At 36.8% G+C, this 20,356-nt stretch overlaps 1 protein-coding gene across 1 annotated transcript in view; it reads left to right on the forward strand.

Moving 5' to 3' along the window:
* The window catches only part of GALNT2 (polypeptide N-acetylgalactosaminyltransferase 2), a 94,635-nt gene that overhangs the window by 65,826 nt on the left and 8,453 nt on the right, over positions 1–20,356 (forward strand). Inside the window, exons 8-14 of the mRNA XM_027454180.3 lie at positions 4,520–4,607; positions 8,322–8,409; positions 9,514–9,617; positions 13,703–13,829; positions 17,479–17,571; positions 17,770–17,853; positions 19,632–19,758. Of these exons, the coding sequence (XP_027309981.1) occupies positions 4,520–4,607; positions 8,322–8,409; positions 9,514–9,617; positions 13,703–13,829; positions 17,479–17,571; positions 17,770–17,853; positions 19,632–19,758 (711 nt within the window). The remainder of the gene's footprint in view (positions 1–4,519; positions 4,608–8,321; positions 8,410–9,513; positions 9,618–13,702; positions 13,830–17,478; positions 17,572–17,769; positions 17,854–19,631; positions 19,759–20,356) is intronic.

Genomic DNA, 20,356 nt, shown 5'->3' on the forward strand with positions numbered 1-20,356 from the left:
ACTCAATTTAGGCTTCTGAAACCAATATGGGATATGAAAAAGTGTTACCTTTTCATCATAACTGAATGTAAAACCTCCCATTAAGTGGCTGACAGGTTAATGAAAATCTGGCATTACATGTAGTGTAATTGATGGGAGAAATAGCTGCATATTTTGCTTTGTGCTGCAGTTACTTCTAGAAGTACATGAATGATTAGATCCTTCAAAACTTGCTCCTTATAATTGTCACCCTGATGCATACTAGTTGTGTGCCTCAGAATAGCTTTCAGCTGTATGAATAGAGTTTTCCATTCTTAAAAGCTTGATGTGTTGTTAAATAACTGGAATTCCACATCATTTATTTTACTTTTATCTGGGAGGATTCCCAAGCAGCAGGTGTGGAGTTTGTTAAAGGTGCCTTTAAGTGCTCTGCTGGTTCAGATAATTAGGGCACACACGTATAGGGCTTGCACATAGTATAGTTGTTATTTTAAATGGGTTGATTTTTGCTCACAGTGCAGATGGTGTGTTACTTGATGTTAATAGCATTTTCGTAATGGTCTTGGTGACAAGAAGCTGAATAGATTTGAACTTCTTTCCTTTCTAGCCTCAAAGGTAGCTTTTTTGGGTTAGAGTTACTAAACATCAATGCAGCATTTTCTGATGCTCTGCTACATCTATTCTGTGTGTGGTGGGAGGGTTGCTTTTTCCTTCAGTTTCAGAATTGCCCACTTGATATTTAATTCTGTGGGAGCTTTAGGGGCCTAATTGGGTGTTTTAAAATATAAAAATTATAGCATCCAGAAACAGTTTAAATGGAATCAGTTCTACAATATACTATCTAACATGCTGTAACTCCCTTTGAAAGCTGTGTGTTTGACCTCTTATGTGTGTAAGGAGGACGTGAGGCTTTGAGATCCTCTCTTCTGTTGAAGGATGATCCATCCCAGAGTGTTCTTCTTTGAGGTGGCTTCCTAGGTAGAATGTCCTTGTTTGTTGGCCATGCTTGCCTACTGTTCCTGGAGGGATTTGACAGTGCAAGGGATTTCCTTCAGCAATTTGAGCAAAGGCTTAAGGCAATAAAAATGTACACACAAACTGAATATTTTAGCAGTCGGAATGTACAGATACCCTTGTAAACTGGAGCTGGTATGCCTTCTCCCACCTTGCTCCTTACTGCAGAGAAGCTTTCTGTCTAAATGCATTTTGTCTTCCAGGGCAGTGTGTGTGTTGGTTAGGGGAGCTTAAACAAGGAATCAGTGGAGCTTAACCCTTTGATTTATCCCCAAATATCAATAATAATCAAGAGAACCCATTATCTTGAAAACGTTGGTAATTACTAGATTATTTTATGGATGTTTTACTACTTTGCTTTTTCCCTTTTCTATTATTAAGCTCTTTGTTCTAGTCTTATAATATCAGTTACAGGAAAAAGGGAGTTTCTGGAGCAGAACTAAACTAATTTCATAGCACAACTGATCCTGCATCACTTTTGACAATATTTTTAAACAAAAGATCTTAAAATGATTAAGGAACTAGAATTAAAAAATAAGAAGTGTATTTCTTTCTCATATCTGTCTGAGATTCTGTGACCTTGAATGAGTTACTTTTAACTGGCGTATTGCTGAAAGGAAAATATTTAGATTTTTCTCTTAAGAGTGTTGTGAAATTTAATCTTTGAAGTGTTTTAAGTTTTTTTGGGTACTGAGTTGGGGGGGGAGGAAGCAATACATGCAGAATTGTGAGGATAATTTCCCAAGGTTTATGAGAATAATATCTAATAGTAGCCTAACTCTCTAGAGCATACATAACCTTCTTATGAAATATTAAAATGAAACAGTCTGCTACAAATTTCCAGTCACTAGAGACTTGCAGTGTTCACAGGCTATTTCTTTCCATTATCCTCACATAGAAGCACAAGATTTTCCAATTGTGTTCCATTATCAATTTAACAGGAGCAGTTGCTTTCTAGTATTTTAAGTGGATGGTTTTGAACTCCATGTACTTTGGAGACTTGCAAGGTCTTTTTAGCAGTTTCTGCATTAACAACTTTGCAGTGCCCTGCAAAATGTCACCTTAAGGATGTGCAAGTATTTTGTCCACTTTGCTGCTGAACAAATCTTATCACTTCAAATTGTGGAAGGAACAGCATGTTCCCAGGCCCAGAAAGTGGTGGTTGTACGTCAAACTGAATGGTTGCAACCTGGGTTTTTGTGTGTCAGGGAAATAACTTAATGTGTTACTTAAGCTTACAGTGCTGCAAGTGGTGCTCTTGTGCTGATATTGATAGAATTAATCAGATAAACAGTAATGGCCTGAGGAAATCCTGAATGTTTAGAGACGATGTGCTACCTGCTTATTCAGCCTTATGGAGGTATAGTGGAGATAAACCTGAATCCTAACTTAAGATCTGCCTAATGTGACAGATGATAGCTTAGGCAGTTCCTACTACCAGGTTCAGCTCTGTGAACCATTTGAGAAAATACAGATTTTTTTGCGAGAAATGTTTGTTAGAGATGGACACAAATGTATAAACCACATCAGTTTCAGCTAAGGAAAGAACAAGAAAGATACAAATGTGAAATGACCCTTTCTATTTCATGCTGGTGGATGTATTGCAAATACAGGATAGGCTGGGTAACTTCTTTATAAGATATCGTTGGTCTTTAAAGAAAGAAGATCTTTAGCTTTATTGCTGTGTCTAGAATATCTAAAATAAGATCACGGGTACACCTGAAGTCCTTTATTGGTGTAGGAGGACACAGGGTTTTGTAGTTCAGGTGCAATAAATCATAGTTGCCTCCCAAGTAGAACACTGTTAGTAAACCCATATGCTTGTCATCTTAAACACATAGACTTGGGGCTACAGCTAACAGAAATGTGAGCTGAAGATGTGATCAGCAGCAGAATGGGAGAGGCTGGTCATCTTTGTCTGTGTTACAAGTTTGCTTTAGACCTAGCTAATTAATACTTAGTGGAAGGCCTGTTTACAATTTGTGTTGCATCCCTCGCAAAGATGTACTCTTGGTCCATATGGTATAGCTGAATTGATCCTTAAAAGAAATGTAGAATCGATAACAAATCATCAGCTGTTGGTTGTGTTGTCAGCCAAAAGCTGAAGGCCTAACTCAGATTCTCCTTTTGGCTAATACAAAAAGTAAATGATTTTTTGCATACAGAATGACCTGTTATATGCCAGCTATGAAGTTTTGGTTTGCTAAAATTAGTACAGATTTGGTAGTTAAGAATCAATAAATGAAAATGTGTTTTTAATGATCTTATTGGACTAACCTAAGAGTTTGACTACAGGAGTTGCTTTTTAGTTGCTCTTGTTATGAGCTCAGACTGTTCTACTAGCTTCTAGTACTGACCTATTGTGTATAATACTGGATTAATAAGGGGGAAGTATTGTTGAACCACTGCTCAGAATACATGTATTGTTGGAAGACACTTCTGCGTACATACTTAAAATGGAGACGTTGAGGTTGGTATTTTTTAACAATGAGAACAGATTCTCTGTAACAGAGTTACCAAAATACCCCCTGTTTATTTAAAGCATTTTTATATTCACAGAGTTGGTGATAATACTCTTCAGAAGGTGCCTGTACTCTCTGAATTGTGCTAAATCTTGGCGCTCAAAGTTCTATTTTGATCCCAAACTACATGTTTGATCAAAAGCAGCTATGCTTCAGTGTCTAAATGTAAATCCTTTTTTTTTTTTAAGAGGTACTTCATGGAGAGGAATTGGTTTAACTATGATACTGTGTTCTAATATTAGATGAGTCCCTTCCAGAGTACAGATGTCTTATTATCCTGATGGATGATGCATGTGGAATTGCTGGAAAGATGTTTTTCCCTTAAAAACTATTTTGACAAACACATGAGCTAAGGTAATTAACATTGCTCGGAATAGTGTGTGAGACCATGCTCAGACAGAGGAATGCGGCATCCGTGCCACTGGAATCTTGGCTGCCAGAGATTAATAGCATTCATTAGTTTAAGAGGTGCTTTTTGCTTTTTTTTTTTTTTTAAAGAGGTGTCCGACTGTGAAGTGTGATTCTTTTTCTAGTGTGAAATGGGTTATCATTAACCTAAGACTTACCTGATTGTAGAAAGGCCTAAATGTTCCTTAAAGGTTGAAGTAATAAGACTGCAGTACTCTGTGTGGCCAGGTATTTGCTGTGAAAGTGTTACCTGGATAGTTCTTCTCTTTGAGCCAGTTTGAAAAATAGGAATGGAAGTGCTCTTCGCTCTCTTGCCTTTTGAAGTACGAGTTTGCTTCAAGAGCAAGCCAGAAGAGGGGGGTTTACTTGCCCATGAGTTAGCCTAGAACGCAGAGTGGATTCTCATCTATATAGTGTGGTTTATTTTCTCTGAAGCAAGGGTGAGCAGTACTACTCGGAGTCAGAAGCTGAAGTAGGCGAAAAGCTGGGGGAGAAGTGCTGATAAGATGTTGCACAGTTCTGTAGGATTTCATCCAGAATGAATCTTTGTATATTGATTTCACTATTTCAATATCACTTTCTAATATTTATTTTAGGACAAGACCAGAGTTGTGTCTCCTATTATTGATGTAATTAATATGGACAACTTCCAGTACGTGGGGGCGTCAGCTGATTTAAAAGGCGGTATGTACCTGTACTGGAATACAAATACAAAATAAAAAGCATCAAGAATCAAAACTCATAATCACTGCAGTTGTGGAATGGGCTGTTAACATACTGCTCTTCCCTTTTGTGTTTCTAGCTTAATTTCTAATGTCAGTTATTTCTCTAGGCTTGGATTTTAATTGGCCTTATTGTCTTCTACTTTAAAACAGTTCATTTTTATTATACAAATTCTTATAAGTTTATGCTGCCTCTTACTAATGTGCAAGAGTCACTCCAGTGTTTGTAGCGCTGTGCATGTGTCAGAAGCAGCTTATGGCCAGAGCTTATGATTCCGTTTTTAGATAAGACAGGCCTTAATTGCTCTGTAGTTTAGAAGTCCATCAGCAATGCAGTGCCTATGAGTTTTTTCAAGATGCTGGTTTGCTTAATTAAATGCCTCTGAAAAAGCAGAAAGCTTTGGAATGTTTGTTAGTGATGATCTGTAATTGTGAGGAGCGTAAAATGTGACCTTAAATTTTGTAGTGTTTATACCTTTACTGTTACAAAACTTCCTGGTAAATTCATTTTAGAAATGTTACAGTTTCACTGTCCGGTTAGTATAAACTGTTGACAGGAAACAAAGCTTTGTGAAGCCCTGTAAAAATGAATTCTTCCTCTCCTTTTCTGAAGGAGGGAGGGCAACCACATGCTAAAATCCGTATTCGTTACAAGTTCTTTTAAAGTTTTTTTTTCACTGTTAGCAGGAATGTAACATTGAAAATAGCTGTCTCCACCTCCTCCCCCCAATTGTTCCTGCAACCCTGGAAAGTACTGTCTGCATAACAGACATAAGATGAGCCACAATATAGAAATTGCATGGTGCTGTTCCCACGTTGTTTCAGCTTTTTCTGAATGGGCTCTCTAGAGTGGGGAAGGCAAAATCAATTTCAGGCCCGTTCTGCCTGTGACATCCAAGTCCAGATCTGGCCACCAAGTGTTCGTTCCAGTAAACCCAAATGAAAGTAATATTTGCATAATGTTGCATATGCTTCAAGTTCCAGTCATGACCTGGAGGTGGGAGTTTCTATATCCTTTTAATTAATGTTCTGAAAGACTGCCTACAGTGGATATATTCACAATATGCTAATATATAATACTATGCTATTATCTGTGTGCCAGCTTTATTAAAACCTTAAGGCTTTTACCCAATCTACTCATTATACAGCAAGTATGGAAATCTCTATACCATTATGTGGCTCTTATTGTTGTCTGCAGTGGGAGGAGGAGTTTTCATTGAAACCTTTGATTGGTTCCTGTGGGGTTCATGCTCCTTAATTCTTCCCAACTGAAGTGGTAGAGAATTGAGAGATCATTTTACTTCTTACTGCTTTTCATGCTTCATCTATGGATCTGTTTCCCATTTTTTTCCTTAGCGCTCATTTTCTCCCATCATACACAATAGAAATAGATTCTTTAAAGTGCATTGAGCCTCTGTACTACCATACTGAGGAGTGAGAAGCTGCCTTTTAACAACACATTTTTCACATAGCAATATCTAAATACTATTTGGGGTATGTTGAAGTGTGAATAATATATTCCCTTTCAGTTCCCAAAGGACAGATGAGTGCATAAGGGGTGCTATAGCATTTGGCATCACAGGACACTTTCACTGGGGCCAAATCTAAACATGGAAATCAAACCATGCTTTCAACCTTAGAGTATCTGTGTGGCTGAAGCATGGAGAGCTGAGACAGCTGGGACAGCATTTGTGCCTGGTCTGTTTTGCAAAAGACTTAATCACCCAAGACAAACCATCCAGCAAATTCTGCAGAGGACAGGGCTGAAATAATTCTGAAGTCTGGCTGCTTCTAAATCCATGCACTTTGTATTACAAATTTGTTTTGGAGGGGAGAAGGCTTGTAAAACTGTTTACACCCTGAGAAGCACTTTAATTACTGAAATAAACTATAGTTAACTGAGATCTAATAATTTAGGTTGTGCCTATCATGCAATTTACCCATGATAGAATTTCATACTGGATATGCACTTGTGTTTAAATTGTGTTTAAAAATACTCCTTTTACAAAGTTACTGATACTATCTCATTGAGTGCAGTTTTTTCCCAGACTCGGTGAAAATGGAGACGGAAAAAACATTTTCATGGGTAGACAATTTATACACTTGTTCAGTTAGCAGCACAGTGCTGTGTTCCAAAAGAGACCCCTTGTGTTCACTAGGGTGCACGTAACACTATCTCTACCACTTGTGCCAGAGAACAGTAGGGTTTTTTCAGGTTTTCCCAGATGCAAGTAATTTTGCTGGGTATGTATGATGAAATGAGACTTTTTAACTGCATGGAAAGATTGGAGTTCATTTTTGTTTTCAAGCTGAAGGCTTTGCATTGCTATCAATTGTAGCCATTTTACTGTTTTGCTACTTGGAGTTTTTCAGTATTTAGATGGTCTTTCATCTTTACAGCGCAACATATTATGAAGCGCTCAAACTTGTAGAGGAAGACTTGGCATACATGTTGTAAAGACTGTTTAGGATAACTTCTGTATTGTGTGCATGAGACAAAAGTATTGTGGAAGTTGAGAACTAAACTTTCATTTCAAACTCTCCACCTCAGTCCTTACCATGTGCATTTATTGGTGCAGACAAACAGCCTGTAGGACTATAATTTTTGTCTGTTTAGCTAATTTTTTCCCACTTCCCCAGAAAGTAATTGCTTTATCTTTATGCTAGAGAAAGAAAACTATTGACATCTGTGCAACAGAAATCTGGAAATCATTCATTACATTACCTCATAGGATCTAAATGCTTTTGGCAGCAGGCAGTCTGTATAAGGCTGATTTGCTAGGCATATTGGGAGAGCGCTGTGTAGCCTTTGTAGTTTTTTGGTAGAGATTCATGCTTAATGGTCTAGCCCAGATCAAAAATAGTTAGTGTTTCCTGTAGTAGGGTCATTTTATACTTGTTGTGCTTCTTGTATCGTTGCCTAAAGGAAGGTGTTTTAAACTGTTGGCAGGTAGAAAGCTGCTGGAGGTGACCTATTGGTCTTGTTTGTACTGGTGATCTTTTTTTCTGCTCTTAACTCATAAAAGGTCCAGACTTTCTCCTGCTGTGCATGCAGACACATGTACCTGCATAAGAAGAGTAAGATTTCTTGCTCTCCAGCACTTATCCTGGGTTTAAACATGCTGTATTTAGGAGCATGCAGTAGAAAAGGATGAACTTAAAAGAATGTTAGTAAGAGAAGTGGGAGCTACATAATCTGTTGCAACCTTTGTGATAGAGAACTACTGCTGATAGAGAGGAGTACTGAGAAGTTTGTGTAAGCATAAATGTGAGCGTAGACTTGAAATGTAATTGTACAGTAAGAACTGTTGAGAGCAATTGTAATGGGATGAAGATTCTCATATGATGTTCAATATGACTTATGCATGAATCCAGTATCTCATATTTAAGGCTTATACTTCCTCATTTGTTGAGTGGGTTTCTTACTTTGTGTAATAGATGGCAACAAGAGAAATCATTTTTTATATTTCAGATTTGATTTTTTATTGTCCAACTTCTTTACCTTTTATCCAGTCTTCTCCTCATTTGTTTTCTACCAATAAGGTTGTACAAATGAAAATTTTTAACTTAGATTTCAGTTCCAAGTGGTTTAGGTCAATATTATGTTACTACAACTTGAACGATGACCACCGTCTTTTTAATATCCTACTTATTCTCTATCATTTTCTTCTTAAAGGTTTTGACTGGAACCTGGTGTTCAAATGGGATTACATGACACCAGAACAAAGAAGAGCACGGCAAGGAAACCCAGTTGCTCCCATAAAGTGCGTCTGCCCCACTTTTTCTCCCTTTGATAGATAATGTTTTCATTTTTTTGAGTAAAAGAAACTTACTGATCCATCTTCATGGGACTCTGTTCCTGTCAGAGCTCTTCATTGCAAATGGATTAGTGTTGGTTAGTTTATCTGATGATTTAAATACACAATAAATCATGTAGAGTGTAACGTTGCTTCAGGACATTAGAAGAATATAGCTTGAAGCAGAGTGTACCTCTAATACTGTTCAAGTAGCTATTACTTTTGTGTATGTTGTGTTTTGAAAACAGATTAAAGCTAATATTTCCAGTTTGGGAGGTTCAAATGGAAACACTACCTTGCTAATTATAAAGTCTAATACTGAAAAACAGACACTGTCTGTAGTGTAGAATTTGCATCCTTTGTTTTCCCATAAGAAAGAAAAAAATATTAAGTCAACTTACTTGTCTGTGTCATTTTGCTTTAAATGACGTGCAATGAGATATAGCAACCATATATTTACAATTAGACTTGACATAGATTTAAAAATACAAATGGATTCAGGACCAAGTAGTTGGTGATTAAACAAAGCTAGAACTCATTTTCTCTGTCTAAAAAGGAATCTTTTACATAGGTTTCAGGAATATGGAAACATCATTCATATTTGTGTAGCCTTCTGAGACTGTCAAATAAATCGATTATTAAAAAACAACACCAACAAACAAAAAAGACCACCTAGCTTTAAAGGTCATTGTTAGATTATTTTACTTTATCAAAAACCAGATATCAAACGTATCATTTTGTGTTTAAATTGTATATGTTTTGACAGCTTGAAATATAGCATCAGTGTCAATATTTTATTGCTGGCACATATTCCCAGTCTTTAAATAGACATCTTGGGAGCCAAATGGAAATTTGGAAATTGACTCAGAAGCTCAATGGTGGTCGTAGTTCTGTACCTGTTGTAGAAATGTTGTATGATGGTATGCAGACAAACTTTGAAGTGATAGATGTAAACATAGTTGCCTTTGAAAACATTGCAGTTTTTTTTCAAGGATGTATTAAACTTGAGATGCAAATAGATACCTCCCAGTTCATGGTTCTATAAGTACTTAATTTTTCTTGTCTGTTTAGGACACCCATGATAGCTGGCGGGTTGTTTGTGATGGATAAATCCTATTTTGAAGAACTAGGAAAGTATGACATGATGATGGATGTTTGGGGTGGAGAAAACTTAGGTAAGTATATCATTTACCAGTGGATCACTTCTGAAAGAAAGCACCTTGCAACTTTTGTCTTTACTGTCATGGATTCATGGTCTTTGTGGTTTTGTGTGGAGAGGATTAAGAAACAGAGTTAAAACTTCAGGTGCATTACTGGCAAAACCCAAAAGGTTTACATCAGCAAAAGAATTAAAACAGGTAGGAATTGTAAATTACGTATGAGGAAATGTAAGTATTAGCTCACTGCACAATAAAAAAAAAAAAAGAATGAAAGTTGGCATGCAAAAAACAACCTTCAGGATGTAGATAGGAAATTAATTCCAAAAATTATACCTTGTTTTGAAAGTCATATCATTTTCTAATGTTTTAGATTAAAAAATGGTATTTAAATGCTGACAACTTTTTGATATTTAAGATGCTGAAACTTAATGACAAGCAGAACGTAGGAGATCATGGGTTTAAAGTACTTACATACACTTTAAGAAATCAATCGAAACTTAGCTAACCGAAGAATGGTCTATTATTTATCATTGATCCTACTATATTGCTTGGCATCTAACCTTGGTGTTTTATACCTGTAATTTAGCCCAACAAAATAATTATGATTGTGAAAGCATTTTTGCTGTAATTCCTTGTTTTCACATGTTAGAGTTAGTGGGATTTAGGGGAAGAAGGAGGAGGGGCCAAGAGAACTTGCACATCAAGCATTGCTTCTTTGACATTGTGGTTAGATTTAGCATTAGTAGGGTTGTCTGGCTTTTTGCGTAGCAGTGTTGTGGAATGACTTTTTTCAGCTAAGACTGGTATACTTGTATTAAATGTGACTTAGGAGGAACCAAACTCTGCAGCTTCTCAAGACTTGCAGTATGTCATTCTATTTTCGAGGTAGAGATGCATCTCAGACGTTAAATAAGTGTGTTTTAGGACCAGTTCTAAGGATTAAAACTTCTCTAATGCATGTGCAATCTACAAAACCCTAAAATTCATTGAACTTGCGTAAAGAACTTGAAGGCTGGAAGATAACATCCTTATGTTCTGCTGTCTGACCTTCTTGGGCAGTACTCAAACATTTGCAGGTTCTGAACAATTACTTTCTGTTTCTATTCCCCACCCCCCATTTTGGCTGCATGTGACTAAGTTGTAAGAGTTTGAACATTGTAACTGTTCTTTGCTTTTTAAAACATCCTGGAAAGTCATTGGAGAAGCTTACTACAGCAATACTTGCATTCTCTGAGAACCTCTTTTGCCACTAAAGCACTTAAATATTTGATTAGCTGTAAACATGTACTTGAGTGACTGAGTTTTTCCTGAAAATTTAACAGCTGCTTGTATGCTTTGATAATTGAGGACTTGATAGCAGTAAAAGGCACAAGCAACAGCTCGTTACTCTAGGTTAGGTGGAAAGTCTGCATGCAAAAAGCTGTTTGTTGCTTCTGCTGCATTCTGTTCCCCCTTCTTCTACCATGGGAGGAAGGAGATGGAGACTTGGGGGTGCCTTTTCTCTGCTGCTTGAAAAAGCAAAGTCAGACAGGAGACAGCTAATTATTTGTTCATAGCTGCAAGATTAACAGAAGGTGTGTAAAAATTGCATGGTGTATTATTTAATTAGCAAGAAATGACATATGCCAGATAGTGGAAATCTGTGATGTGCAGTTTAATATCTAATATGCCCACTTGTATGGCCTCTTCATTCTCCAGAATCTCTCTCGATCAGCCTCTAGATGCTACATGCAGGTGATCTGCTAGGTGGACTTGCAAAATACGTTTAAACATATTTATACTTTATAAAACTTAGCATTTTTCCTTCAAGCATGTACAAAGCACTTGAGATCTTTTTCATATTAGTGTGGGTTCAACTTTACCAATTCCAAGATGGGCTTCCAGTATTTTGCCTACAGTCCAATTCATAGATTAGCCAAATGATTGTTTTTATCATGAAACGATGGTGCATTTTCACATTGTTTCCAAATTTGACTGATTACACATGCTTGTTGTACAAGACGGATCAAGGTTTGTTCAGTGTTGTGTTGAGTTATAGGTTTATGTTCTTAGCATTTATGGAAGGAGAACTAATCAAATGACAAAACACTAACACACACAGTAGAGGAAGCCATGAATAATGAAAAAAAAGTTGATACACAAGGCATTTCTAAACTACATCTGGGTCACGATCAAATCATTAATGAAGATGTTAGTGATGTTTTGGTTTAAATGTTCAAAAGTAATCATTTAAAAAAGAAAGGCCTTTAAGTATATTGTTTTGACCTTTATTTTTATCCAGAATCTCCCTTCACTTGAGAGGGATATACTTCCCAATACTTAATGAAGCTTAATACTAGATTTCTGAGCATTTAGGCTGCATTTGTTAGTCTAATGCAAAAGTGTTTGTCTTTGGTCAGATTTTGCTGTTACACTAAGCAACATCCTAGCCTCACTGCATGTAACAAACTCTCACATTAGACTGATCAGTGTCTGAACTTTCTAGCAAAACTCCAGGAATTATAAAACTCCATAAATTATGCTTCAGAGTGATATAAGAAAATTATTACTTCTCTGCTTTCACAATTTCAGCACAGTGGGATCAAATTTGAGCTGGATAGGGGAAAGTCTGAAGTCTTCTCTGTGTAGTTTATTCTGGTAGAAATATAAAAGCACTTTTGTTATTAACTTGTTTAATGGAAACATTGATCATTTGTTGTAATTCTTTATTTTTGTTCTAAGCTCAAAATAAGAGAAGATCAAGTGCTGTGAAAAATGTACAACAAGAATGTCATGTTCAGTTGCTTCTAAAATTCATTTTGCCTATTGTTCCATGTTAATTCAACTTGAAAATCAAGGTCATAAGTTATTGCCAAAGACAATCTTACTGCCTATTAATATTTTTGGAAGATTATCTGTCTACAGATGGGACTATGTTGATTGTTTAGAATTCATGAATGTGCGTAGCTGGCCTTGATGCAATAGCAATTATTTTTGAAGTAAAGCAAATACAAGGCAATCCGTGTAAAAGCAACGACTGTTCAGGAGAAAAGCAGTTATCTTACTTTGTCAATGTTTTAAATCAGAGCAACATTTTTTTTTCCTCTGGTGAGACATGCTCTCTATAGTTTTTTTCTACTTTAATTTTAGAAATGCTGGGTTTTGTGACTTTTTTATTCGTGTATGTGGGAGGAAGGCTTCTGGAGGAAGAATGGCACTTAGTGTTGTCTTAAAAGTAGACATCGAAATAGAGCTGCTTAGTGTTTGTGTGTGTGGTTTTTGTTTGTTTTAAATCTGTGGCAAGGTGTCAAGTGGTGATGAAGAGGCTTGAAACTAAGGGGAGGAGTTGGTGACCAGTGGCAGCTGTTAGGCTAAAGAGGGCAATAATCAAAACTGAAGGAGTGCTACTGGAAGCACCAGCGTGCTTACTGGGAATGAATGAGGACAAGTTTTCTGTTGGCAGGAGGTAACTTGTGCTATCAATTGTCTAAGCTGAGAAACATGCAACAATATTTGTAGACCTTGTCTTCACCAGCAAGGTAAGCTTGCTAGATTGGCTTAGAAGTGTATAGTCCATAGCCTTCATTTTATATATGTCACCTCTCCATTCAGTCTTTCTCAAATCAATATTGACTTGCTATAACTTCTGCCACGACCAGCATTTGGGAGTATTTATCTGATATAAGTCAGCAGCTCAAAACTATTGATTGTTTTATCATGCCTTGAATTTGTCTGATGTCATATTTCATCTTTAGGTGATTTCTTTTAGAAAAGATAATTAATTATGTTAAGTCTTTTTACTATTGCTTAACTTTTAAGTAAAACACAGTAATAGAACATAGACCTATCTTTGTCAAAGTGCAGCAGGGTTTGTGAATTTGGAGAATACTGGGTAACCTCAGATGACAGAAGACACAGTTTTCTTTCCAAGTTAATACAATTATTTCTTCTGAACTTTGAGAATAATGAAGTAGAATGCTCAGATATGCCTTAGTTGTATTGTAGGTTTTTCTCCAAACAAAAAAATCTTACCGATCTCAGCAACAATCAAGTTTCCTGCAAATAATACAATGTGAAATTACATTCTCTTGTGATGTTGGTGTTTCATGTTTTCTTCGCAGAGATCTCATTCCGAGTTTGGCAATGTGGTGGGAGTCTAGAAATCATCCCTTGCAGCAGAGTTGGTCATGTATTCCGCAAACAGCATCCGTACACATTTCCTGGTGGGAGTGGTACTGTATTTGCAAGGTAATTATTAGTCTGGTCTTCACTTAAATAGCAATGTTTTTGGATTTCCTCAAATGATCAGCAGGTGGCAGTAACTTCATTTTAAGGACCTTTTCCTTAAAGGAAGCTGATGATTTTGGGGCAGCTGTGCAGACTGAGAAGAACCTTGTTTGTTTAAAAAAAGAGAGGAAATTTGTAGTAGAGGCAGACAAAGAATATGGAGAAGGAAATGGTTAACTTTTCTTTCAATCAATTTTGAGATATATAAACGATTGTGTAGACTGATTCTGGTATTTGTGTCAGGCTGTTAAAAGCTTCATTCTATATCATATCTCCCCTTCTTCTAACAAGATAAAAATGCTTTTTTGTATAGACCTAAGAAACTGCAGTATTAAGAACTCAAATTAACGTGTGTTAATTTTGCTGTTGCTTTAACGCATGGCAGTAGCTGGAATACCAAACTATTTCCACAGTTGTTCTTCTGTGGAATGAGAACAGTAATCCTGATTCATGTTCAGTGTTTTAAGTCACATGGTTTAAGGCACTGCATGAGTGTATGACGTGTTTTGACCAAGGCTCAGTCAGTTCTAGCTGAAGCATCTGTGTAGATTTTATTTTAGAGTATAGGACTCCATGCTTAGAGGCCTGAAGGAGTATAAGTCTCAGCTCAAAGTTCCATGAGTTCAGAGCTGCAAATCATTTATTTATCCTTGAAGAATATGGGACCCCAACACTGTTTAACATGAAACAACACAGAGCACTGTTGTATTTAAGTCTGGAACAAAGTTCCAAGCTGCCCATATATTTGGAATAGTGTTTCACCTTTGGCTGAGCAATCACCTTGGAGGTATAAATTGTTCTTTTTCATGTTGGCTGTGCCAGCAATGTGACACTAATGAATTTAAGTCTGTTAAAATAAAGTCACAGTCTTCATTTCTTCCAGTAGTCATAGTAGGGATTTTTCTGCTCCCCTCTTCTTTGAGTTCTTTATTTCATACTACAGTGAAAATGAATAACAGTACTTGTGGGAAAGCAAAAGCTAGTGATGAAGTATCCTCTCTTAATATGTTACATCTTTGCCAGTACAGAATCCTAGAATATCCTGAGCAGGAAGGGACCCACAAGGTTCATGGAGTCCAACTCCTGGCTCCACAAAAAAGTGCCAAAAAAAATCAGACCATATGTCTGAGAGCATTGTCCAAATGATTCTTGAACTCTTGTCAGGCTTGGTGCTATGACCACTGCCCTGGGGAGCCTGTCCTAGTGCCCAACCACCCTCTTGGTGAAGAACCTTTCCCTAACGTCCAATCTGAACTTCCCCTATATATAGTGTGTGCCAGGAGGATAGAAGGATCTACCTATTAAACCATATTATGTAGGATTAGGAAGCAACTGTTTTAGTTTTACAGTAGGTTTTAAAATGCTGATGTCATAACAAGGATCAAGGTTAATAAATAATATGGTTAATAAAGTTATGCAGTTTTCCTTCTCTGCAGCTTTTTCTGTCTTTGGTCTGTTGCCGAGATGCTGCTTTTCTTGTGATATTAAATAGGTACTTAAACATAACTCATCTGAAAAGCAAGAAAAGGGTCTGGCTGTATGTGTGCAAGGATAGAGGATGCATCAGAAATATATCACATTAGCAGTGGCTGAAGATTCTGCATTTATACTGTGGTTAAAACTTTTAAATTTTGTTGCTGTGAAGTCAAATAATCATTGTAATTTGATCATTCAAATGTCCTGACAGCTGCTATGACAGTGTTTTTTAGTAGTATTTTGCTTTCTGGTCACTTGTGTTCAAAATTACTTGAAAAAGAGGTCCCACCTGGATGCGAGTGATGAGGACAACTAAAGCCTATGAACTAGCATCCTGGGAACTTGCATCCCTTTCCAGATCTATCTTTCTCTGTGGGCTGCTTATTGCCTTTGTCTGCTGAGATGTCTGAAATGCTGCAATGCCATTAAAGTTCTCTATTTCACTGGAGTTATTTTTGAATTGACCTAGAAAACTTGAATATCACTTAAAAGCAGGGTTGACAACTTGCTGTATAGTTAAAGGTCATGTTTCCTCCTCAGTCAGCTGTCTCATATGTCAAACTAATATAACAAAGCTCCTTTAAACAGACAAAGCAGTGATAGAATGAGAAACCTAGGGTAATATGATACCCTCATGGTGCAGATATTATCAGATATGTGTGGGACCTTGGTGCCAAGAAACTTGGTGCACAGAATCCGTGCTGGTTGTGCAACTGGGGACTTGTTAGCTTATACAATCATCTGTCCCTTGACTGCGTGTAACTTGTTCTGGAGTGCACTGGATAAGCTTCCTATTTTTAGCTGACTAGTCAGTGTGCATTGCCTTTGGGCAGCCAAAACAAATTGATGATTCTGGATGAGAGACCGGGAGTCCTGTATTACGAGAGGAGAGAGGAGATGACTTCCTGGCTGTGTGGTGTGGGCAGACACAGCTTGCATCTGGCAGGATTTACTAGATCAGTTTAGCTTTGCACATATATGCTTTGCTCTGTAGGGCCAGCTGCTTTAATATGCAACTTCATCTGAGCTAATAAACTTTGCAGAGCCCAGTCTGGTCTGTGCAGAACTGTCTCTAATGGCATGATGCTAAGTTTCATTATCTGTGGTCTAATGTAAGTGCTGAGTGCACCCTACGCTCTGTTTTTCCATACCTTGGCTTCTTTGGGGTCTTACTAATTTTACTGACTTTCTCCTGGCTATTTCTGCCTTCTGAATTGGAAAGAGTACTATTGAAGTTGTTGGCTGACAGCGTTTACTTTGGTTGCTCAAGATGAACTTGCCAAATGTAAAATAAGCTTCAGTGTTGCAAGCAAGACTTTTTCTAAGCATAAAATTATGAACAAAATAAGTAAATGAGTTTTACATAGACATAGAAGCCAGGGGGTAGAAAAAAGCCTTACCATCTTGCTGTCCAAAAGGAGATTTAAAGACACCAGTTACATAAAGACACAAATCTTAGATGTTTCATTAGAAGTAAAGAATCTTGGTTATTTTTTTTCCCCTGCACTTACAGTAATAATTACTTTGACTTCTAAAGTATTAGAAGTATTTTCTAATTGCTGTCTCTCCTCTGTTACTTCAGCTGCAGCAGACTTGCTTGGTTCATAGCCTTAAATGTCACAACAGCTTATGTCGTCTTGGAATGTTGAGTGCTATACTGGTAATAGTGAGATGCAGGCTGAATATGTTGCCAAAGTTAGCATATCTGTTTTCAGCAAGGTAAAACACGTTATTGAATACTGCCAATTGTTGAGATTTTCTGTTTCTAATTAGCTTGCTTATTCAGGTAAACACTCATGGAATTTGGTTTCTGTCAAGTTATTCTTATTAAAACAAACAAAAACAAACATTCTCTAAAGCTTACAGAAAAATCTTCAAGACATGTATTGAATTCCAGATGAAAATATGAAGAGTGTGGAAAAGGCACAAGTCTTGTTCTAAATGCATAGGTTTCAGTTGGTGTGGCTTTCTAATGGTTTTCTGTTATGTGGGTCTTTAATAGGGAATAAATCTTCTGCCAGGCTTGAGGCAGCTGACTATGTAGCACTAGGGAGGATTAAAATCAAAACAAGAATAAACTGTTTAATTGCAGCTGGAAAAAAATATAACTTATATTTCATATGCTTGTCTCTAGAAATACACGCAGGGCAGCAGAAGTATGGATGGATGAATACAAAAACTTCTATTATGCAGCAGTGCCTTCAGCCAGAAATGTACCTTACGGCAAGTAAGTCACAACTGCTTCTTTTTCTTCATTTATTCTTCACAAAATACTGCTTTCTTGAGTTAAAAGTAGTGCTGGATCTCCTGTTACCTCTTTAAGATGTAGTTCTACTGAGAACCTTGAGTTTCCTCTATATTCACTACTGTATATAAATACAACAGCCAGACTTTGAAAACTGTTCCTTTTTTACTCCTCTTCTAGTATTCAAAGCCGAATGGAACTCAGAAAGAGACTTAGCTGCAAGCCCTTCAAGTGGTATCTTGAAAATGTTTATCCTGAGTTGCGGTGAGTTTCAGCTGAAACTGCAATAACATGGACTTCTTTATTTGCCTTCCTCAGAAATCATTGGTTTCTCTTTCTACTTCCTTGGATGTAAAAGATATATTTTTTTGATTTATTTGTGAAAAAAAAATCCATCACGTAGGCTTATTTGCTTTCAGTTTTGTTAGTTCTATTCTTAAAAATTCATTTTTCCCAAGTAATCTTTTTATTTTCTACTTAAATGCAACTGCAGCTGTAGTCGCAGTATTCTAGAGAACAGTGTCCAAAGAACTAAACTTCTCTGAGCCTGGAGTTAGTCACCTACACAGGCTGTTTGCTTGAAGACACAATGTTCTCTGTCATCTTCTATTCTTTTTAAAGCTTTTCCTTCACCTAAGCATGCGCCTATCTGAGTGAAAAGACTGAATCTCAGTATGGTACAAATAACACAAGTTAGCAGATAACAAAGCCTGGTAAATTTTGCAAGCATTGGTAAATGCATTGTTCTAAGAAGCGGGGTGGTCATCTTTATCATCTCTTACTCTGTCAGTGGGTAACTGCTAACCTTTATGCATGTGCATAAACAGAAATGAGTGGTAACATCACTAATACTTTCTGCAAAATGAGTCAACACTTAGAGCATTAACACAATACGTGACATAAATTGAAAGTTGCTTTAGAATGCATCTATCTAATGAAAAATCCTCTAAGAAAACATTTGTCACTCTTTGAATGAAAAGGTTTTTGTTCAATAACCTCCTACTATGTACGTCTGTCAGATTTGAGTCTCTAAACTAGTTTGTCTGTTGTCAGTTGAGTACTGGCAACATGGCTCATAAGAATAGTTTTCTTTTTTTCCTCCTGGGGGCACTGTGTCAGTAAAGTTAGATAACTGCTAGTGGCATACAGGCTGGGAATGCAAGACTATCAGCTATCACAGCCCTAGTAAAACTTGTGAAGATCCATACATACTAAAGGGTCTCATAAACCAGGATGATGCTGAGGAAGGAAGTTACTCTTTATTTTCTCTTAAAAGTGCCAGAGGATATTTATTTTTGTTTCATTTGCCAGAAGAAATATGTCTTGTAAGCTCTGCTGGAAAATGTGCTGCAACAAGCATTACTGGAGTGTAATGTTACCTTATTCTATGTTATCTTGTATTCATTCTGGTAGGTTGAACTATTAAATAAGATTATAATAATAATGTGAAGTTTTAAAAGGAGTTTATATGCCCTTGCTTTATTGTGGGGCAGACAGACCATAAGTTGATATCAAACAAGTGTACTGAATGCATTTGTCTAGGTATTTCAAGACTACGTGAATTCCAGTTTATGCAGCTGTTTAAAGAGATATCAGTAAAACACTTTTATTCAACACTGTTTCTAACACTTCAGTAAGAACACTTTGGGAGAAATGTAGAGTGTCATGTTTCTGATTTCAGCGTGGCTGAAAAAAAACAGCGCAACAAACAAGGTTTGATCTTAACTGATAGAATTAAGACTTGAGTGACCTCAAATGATGATATTGTCACCTTTAATTTACTTATACTGAGTTTATATGAGAAAACAAGGATGAACATACAAATCTTTTTGTTTTCTGTTCTATGCTTCAAAGTTTGTTTTATCCATATGATCAATTAATTGCCTTCCATCTTCAAAAGACAACTGAAATTTTCAAATCATAATTATCATTCATCTTTAACCTCTCACCTTAAAAATACTTCAAGTAAAAACAGATTAAAAGCAAGACAAAACAAAAACCAAAACCAACAATCTAAGCAGATATTTCTGGTTTTATTTTAGGGTACCTGATCATCAAGATATAGCTTTTGGGGCTTTGCAGCAGGGTACCAATTGCCTTGATACTTTGGGCCATTTTGCGGATGGTGTTGTTGGAGTTTATGAATGTCATAATGCCGGGGGAAACCAGGTCTGTATGCTACTGATTTTTTTTTTCCCAAAATGTGATCTTCAGAAGAGGGTAAAAAAAAATAAAGTAAAATTGAAACTAACTCAAGCAGGTACTGTGTACTGGTGATAGGTACCTAAACCCAGATGAACAGAGCAGTTGCTATTTAGTCAGTCTGTTAATGATTTCTTCCTCAAATTTAATTTTGTGTGCCATCAGGTTTAGAATCTCAGCACAGAGATTGATTCAGTCTGCATCAGATTATCCACTTCCTTTTTCTCCGTTAATATTTATTTTTATACTAGAAGCCAGTAACATCCTTCCAAGAAATTTCATACTTTCATAGGAAGTCTTTATCCATGAATTTGTATATTTGATTTAGGGGAGCTATTTCTTAAGAAAAGATGTAAAGTTAAGCATAGGACCTAAGGTCAGTCGAATGGTCAGAATGCATTACCATGATGCCTTATGGTAGTGGTGTGTGAAAAATTCTCAAATTCCTGTTTAGCTCTTCCAGAAAACAGGAGTGTCCAGATTTCATCTCCTATTCACTCACAGTAAAGGGGGTGTTTCAACATATTTTTTCCAATGCTACTCCAAAACTAATGGAAAATATGTC

The sequence above is a fragment of the Anas platyrhynchos genome, chromosome 3, assembly GCF_047663525.1.
Source record: "Anas platyrhynchos isolate ZD024472 breed Pekin duck chromosome 3, IASCAAS_PekinDuck_T2T, whole genome shotgun sequence".
NCBI classification, from domain to species: domain Eukaryota; kingdom Metazoa; phylum Chordata; class Aves; order Anseriformes; family Anatidae; genus Anas; species Anas platyrhynchos.